The sequence below is a fragment of the Pholis gunnellus genome (assembly GCF_910591455.1).
Source record: "Pholis gunnellus genome assembly, chromosome: 17".
Classification (NCBI taxonomy): domain Eukaryota; kingdom Metazoa; phylum Chordata; class Actinopteri; order Perciformes; family Pholidae; genus Pholis; species Pholis gunnellus.
Window position 1 is genome coordinate 18,571,659 of NC_136544.1, and position 6,511 is coordinate 18,578,169.

At 45.2% G+C, this 6,511-nt stretch overlaps 1 protein-coding gene across 1 annotated transcript; it reads left to right on the top strand.

The window, feature by feature from the left end:
- The first annotated feature begins 2,941 nt into the window (after positions 1-2,941).
- socs1a (suppressor of cytokine signaling 1a) lies at positions 2,942-5,834 on the top strand. The gene is made up of 2 exons (XM_079178417.1): positions 2,942-3,119; positions 4,292-5,834. Exon 2 carries the CDS (start codon positions 4,349-4,351, stop codon positions 5,045-5,047), a length of 699 nt encoding a protein of 232 aa, XP_079034543.1. The 5' UTR covers positions 2,942-3,119; positions 4,292-4,348; the 3' UTR covers positions 5,048-5,834.
- The last annotated feature ends 677 nt before the right edge of the window (positions 5,835-6,511 follow it).

The following is a 6,511-nucleotide window of genomic DNA, read 5'->3' on the forward strand; positions in this document are numbered from 1 at the left end:
AACTAAAACTGATCCCAGATTATTTGAACTGCAATAATGTCCATTTTTACATATTCATGCATGTGTGTATTCTCTGTTGAACCGCTGCATTCATTCATTCATTCTTTCATGCACACACACGCACACACTGTCAGTAGTGTGCATGGCTCTGTAATTAGACACAACAAACCCTCTGTTGAGCTGGCTATGTTTCAGTTGCTTCTCTCCCTGTTTCACAGAAATGAAACTCATGGAGTACACGCACACCTGCAAACAAACAAACACAGAGTGCGTATACTAACGAGCACGCAAGGCACATGCACACACTGTTAAAAAAATGCATTGTGCAGAATGAGACGATAGTGATTTAGAATATGTCTTTAATGCACGAAATAAATCCAAAACAGACGTGCAGCGAGAGCAGTGTGTGTGTCTGTGTGTGTGTGTGTTTCTGATTAAGCAGAGACAGACAGAAAGCTAGAGATCCGGCCCTCCTTCTCTCTCTCTCTTTACTGGAATCATATCTCGCTGCACTGATCTGAATGTATTCTGCATGCTGCAAATTTGCATTGTGAACATAATGTTCAACACCCAAAAAGAAAAATTTGATTAGATTTGATTCCCGGTAGCAGCGATTATTCTCAAAGCCACCCCAGCTAGTTATAAGCAAATGTGATGAGTGAGCCACAGAGACATAGTTTCCTTCATTTTAACTTAGTAGTCTTCAGTCCTAACTGACTCAAGCGGCGTCACTTTGCAGCTACCTCCTGGAGCCACAGAGGCTCGTATATACTACGTCACTTGCTCGGCCCGAATGCACAATCGTCCACATTCAACGTGTCCGTGGTTTGCAGGAGCGTGCAGTGCCAACATTTATCCTGCTGACTTTGCTGCCCCCAACACCTACAAACAGTAACTTAAAGGGGAACGCCGCAGATTTAATGCCTCAAAGTCTGACAGTCTGCAGGCCTGTTTCCAAAGGAGCAAACACATTTTATCACCTGATGCAGAAGATGAGTGGTGCAAGACTGGAACTAAGCCCACGGGGTTTATGTCAGCGCTGCAGAGTGGGCATGATTAACACCAACAGATTTGATGGAACCAGCATGCTAATCTGAGTGCTAGCTGAATCACGCTAGTCCTGATAAAATGAAACTCACCATAACACAGACTTACACACAGCCTCTCTGCCTCTCAGCCTCTCTGCCTCTCTGCCCGCCGCCCCACCTCCCTGTCTCTGTCTCTTTAAGCAATGCCAGCTGACCTGTAGTCTTTCCTTAACTTTCAGTTTGCCTCCCTCGCTCTTTTGTAACATGACCACTTGGAGCTTAGCTCATCTGGCTCTCTCTGAAAAACAAGTTTATATTTACTTGAACTGTAATGCCCATATTTATGTGTGTGTGTGTGTGTGTATGCAGACATTTGATAGCTCTTTAGGACGAGCTGATGCAGCATGTGATGTTTTAATGTGCAGGTACTGTATATCTAGAATACTGCACATTATGCTACTTATTTAACAGATCAATGCCGAACACATGAATCATTTGGCGTGAAACACTGATTAGGTAATGTACACACACACACACACACTCATAATAAAGCAAAAGTGAGATTGGAAAAACATTCAGGGAAGTGTACTTCATGTGAAACAGCTGTTACTTAGAAACAACACTCTTCCGAGTCTCACTGGTCATCATAACCATCATTTGACCACAGCTAAAGAGGAATAGGACAAATGCTCCACTGTATGCTGGGTTGATTGCGTCTCATTAATACTACATGGCAAAAGAAAATGGGATTCAAAGGGGAACTGGGTTGATGTGACTTTGGTGTTGAAAGTCTAAATAGTGGAATGACTGTCAGGGTGTCACAATATGAGCATTTCTGAGATGAATCAGCCCAAATGTGGAGGCTCTTCTGTGGAAGAGCCTGCTGTAAACAACAAATGAAGAAGTGACACAGCGACACTGGTTCGGTTTTCCCTCGAGGCCCGAGTCAACTGATTTGTCCGCTACTGCCTCTTTTGTTCTTTCTTTTTAACCGAAAGATCAGAATGTTCCTTCTTTTGTGACATGATATTATACACGAGTGCTCTCTGACTGCTGAGATCATTCTGATAATAGGACTTACCTTGGTGGGGCCAAATGTTTAAAACATGCACCTGATGTGCAATCTTCTGGAAAGGTCAACTGAGACTAATGACAAACGTGAAAAACATTTCACGTAATGTCTAATGATAAAAATAATCTTTTGAAATGACTGATGTGTTGACATACGGATTACAACCGTACATTTGCAGTGAATTAATAGAACAAATATTATGACACAGACAGATGGAGAGAGACTGACTACAAAGACAAATATTAAAGGGACAGTTCAGCTCAAAATCTAAATGACATAATTACAACATAATTGTGAGATAGATGTAGATGTCTACCTTTTCACACATTTAAGGGGACTGTATGCCACTCGGCTTGTGGTGCTCGAAGTGCCAAAAAAAACACATTTAATAAAACTCAACAGTAATGTCTATTTCCAGAAATCAGGACCAAGTTACTTACAATAATCCACAAACCTGGTTGTGAGTCGTTTCATACATGTAGCCGCCCACAACAAGGTCTTTTGGGGTGAACTGTGCCTTTAAGAAGACTCATAAAACGCCACTAAAAACCCCAAAAAACAAGCACACCTTGTGTAGTAAACGCTGCCATTACTCGGATCTGTCACCAAGTCTTTCAGTAACGTCCGACTGTCATGTGGCTTTTGCGGTTTTCTCCAAATAACAAGCGCGTTCAAACGAACTGAAAGACCGGAGGGGGACCGAGATCAGTTTCACTTTCGTTTCAGAGAAACTGGCTGGCTGCCGCTAAAGAGTCGTGTCTATATTCGTGGAAGCGGGCGGAGCTGAACGAGAGTATAAAGGCGTGTTTTATCACGGGAGGACACGCATTCACACAAACACACACGCACACGAGAGTCAAACCCTGACGGGTGGAAATCACGACTCAGATGCTCCCGAGCTGTCAGGCTCACCGTTGCTCCTCCACCTCGCGCTGCGTCACGGATTTACCTGCAGGACAGCAATTTAGGGATTATAGACAAACGGATCTTTAAACAACCGCTGTTGTTAGAACAAAACGGTAAGACTTTTCAAACTGGAGTTATTTTTTTCCTCTTTTTTTTTTTTTGCTGCTTTGCAGCATTCATGTATGGTTTTCTTTTTTCTGGGCCTTGTGCAGTGGAACAAATAAGTGATTGAAATGTGAAAACTGTGTGCATGGACTGTTATTTGGGGCAAACGTTGCATGCTGGAGTTTCACTCTTCTTACTCGTGTTTGGTTCTCACTGTCCAGATGTTTGCTGTGGAAAATAAAACTTCACGAGGCAATGCAGCAACTGAAATAACAAAGACATTTGCTCTAAAGATTTATAAAAAAAAAAAAATCTGAAATCTGATTATAATTTGAATTTAGTCCCAATGATCGTCTGACATTGAAACTAAAAAGATCCCCCATAATCACAACACCTGTTAATCATTACCTTTCCCTGGATTTGTTGTTTGTTTGTTGGTAGGGCAAGCTGTTCGATAATTCACAGAGGAGTAGGAGGTGAATAGCACACAGGGCAGTTCATATGTGAGTTCTGGGAACATCTGGTGTAGCTTGTACTCCGCTGATGAGAATCTACAGGTGTTCATCACCACATCTGAGTCCAGGCTCCAGCGTCTAGTATTACAAACCACATGTCCCGAAAAACTCTACAAAAACTACTGTCTTCTTCCTAAATACAGAGCCTTTTATATCAGTGGCTTGAAAAAGTTTGATTTCAACCCGGGATTTCAGTCATTGTCGGTAGAAGTGAGAAAGAAAAAACACAGCAAGAAGCCCCATAAACTGTGTGTGTGTGTGTGTGTGTGTGTGTGTCTGTCTACAGTCAGTGTACAGTAATCTGACTGTGGCTGACTGTATTTTGGCCTAACCGCAGACTCCAGTCATATGAAAGAGTACCTCTTCATTGTATTTCTAAGCTAGACTCAGAGACAGTCACTGACTTGTGCACACACTCCCCCCCCCCCACAGACACACATTAACTTCTATGTCTTTTTAGAGCATCAGAGCCAAACATGGCCTTCATTGCCTAAAAGTTGTGTGTTGTTCTTGTGAACAATGATATTCACTGCCACCTTTATAGTTTTACATGAAGATGGAACTGTTATCTTGAGTTCGACCCGGCTGCTGTGAAACTAGTAACACATGAGTGAATGTTTGTAGTGACGATAATAACGTGCTCTTTCTTATCTCGTCTCTCTCAGGATGTCAGTGTGGTGGTTAGAGATGGGAGAGGGTCTGGGGCCGCTCTCCCCTGTAGGATGGTAGCCGACAGCACAGTGGAAGGCCATGACAAGACCCAGTTGTCCAGCTCTTCATCCTCATCATCATCCTCCTCCTCATCATCGTCGTCGCCCCCGTCATCACTGCTGTCCAGGCAGCTCGCTCTCAGCCCTCGCCGCACCGAGTCGGATCAGCTCCAGCATCGGGCCGCCCCGGATCCGAACCCGAGGTCGGCGTTCGTCCCCTCCGTGTATCTGACCCACTTCCCCACCTTCTCCTGCAAGGAGGACTGCAAGATCATCACAGAGACGGCGTCCAAGCTCGAGCGCAGCGCCTTCTACTGGGGCCCTCTGGGAGTGGAGGAGGCCCATCGCATGCTGCGGGACGCCCCGCTGGGCAGCTTCCTCATCCGCGACAGCCGGCAGAAGGACGTCTTCTTCACGCTGTCCTACCACGGCAAGAGCGGGCCGGTCAGCGTGCGCATCGACTACAAGCGGCAGAAGTTCTCACTGGCGGGCAACGAGCGCTCCTTCCCGACGCTCTTTGCCCTCTTGGAGCATTACGTCAACTCTCCCAAGAAGAGCCTGAAGTTCCCGTACAGGAAATGGGAGCCAACGCTGCAGGAGCTGTGCAGGAAGCGCATCATGGAGCTGTGTGGCGAAGGGAGCCGGGTGCAGGAGCTGCCACTCACTCACGTTGTCCAAGACTTCCTGTTGGAGTTCCCTTACAAACTATGACCAGCTTGCCATTCAAAGTTCTGGTTGTATTATTCTTCATTTCAAGAAGGCAGTTTTCACCGAGAAAACAGGAGGAGTGTTTACACATAAAAGCATCTCCCTGTACGGTGCCGAAAAGCTGCAAAATGTATCATAAAAGACAAGTACGGGTCTCCAGTTGGACAGGGCGAGACATTTCAACACACATTACCTCCAGAGACACAACTTGCACACGGACAGAGCGCCTTCTGGTCTCGAGGACACACAGGAAGTTGGAAAAGGCTGCATTAAGAGAAATCTACACGCGCGCCGGCGCTGTCACAGCGGCGGGGTCCACTGCGACTGCGCTGCTGGAAACTGTAGGGTCTGTTTTTTGGCCCCCGGAGGCCCGGACACGCTTAAAAGCGGATGGTGGAAGGACATTAAGAGCATCTACGGTGTGGACTTGTTGGAGGCGGCTGAAGCCGTCAGCAGGCTGTGGTGACCAGTAGGACTTGTAGCATACTTTTAATACTCTAATGTTGTTGAATGTTTACACATCGCAAGTGAATGTTTTGCCGGCGCCGATGGCTCAAATACCACCCGATGTCTTTTTCCAATCCGCTGTCACGGTGAAATATTGAAGAGGATGTCAGACGGTATCTGGAGTCACGAGGTCATGGTGTTTAAATGTACTGTATGAAGAGGCTGACCGCCTCTTACTCCGACTCTCTGCCAGGCAGACCATGAGTGTGTCTTTACTGAATGAGATATGCAGGAATATCTTTTTTTTAAATATATTTTATATTATATTTGAAATAAAACCTATTTAAACTAACCTTGTTGGATTTTTAGTAACTTTTTTTTTCGACTGTGGTATTTCTCTTCCCCGAATGAATCACGTCCTTTACAGGGAGAGGTAGGAGTCAGTAGGGCTGGTGAGAGAGAGGGCGGGACAAACACACACACACACACACACACACACACACACACACACACACACACAACCTCATAATCACGCAGACAATGGGCCATACGGACAGACAGGAAGTGCGACGCGGGAGCGTACAGTATCGTCACCACAGTGAGTCATCTGTGCAGGCTAGAGTGACAGGTGGGTGGGGTTACACGGACTTTTGCACTTAGAAACGCACACACTTACCAGAAACAGGGGCAGAGGTGACACATAACGATTGTGTGTGTGTGTGTGTGTGTGTGTGTGTGTGTAAAATTTCCTCAGGAGGAAGTGGGAAATTTCTTTTGGGGTTAGTGGTTTTGACAGAGACATGTTAGATCAAGGTCAGGGTTACAGTTTTGCGTTTTTATTTTTGGAGTTATGATAAACATAAGTATGCAGCGCATATTTAAAACTGTTGTGTGTGTGTGTATAAGCAGTATGGTATTAAAGTAATACAACACTTTATACTGTACATACCGTCTCTTAAAGAAGAGATTTAAAACATGACTGTTTTTTAAACAAAGTGCTGCCATTGCTGACTGAAGAGT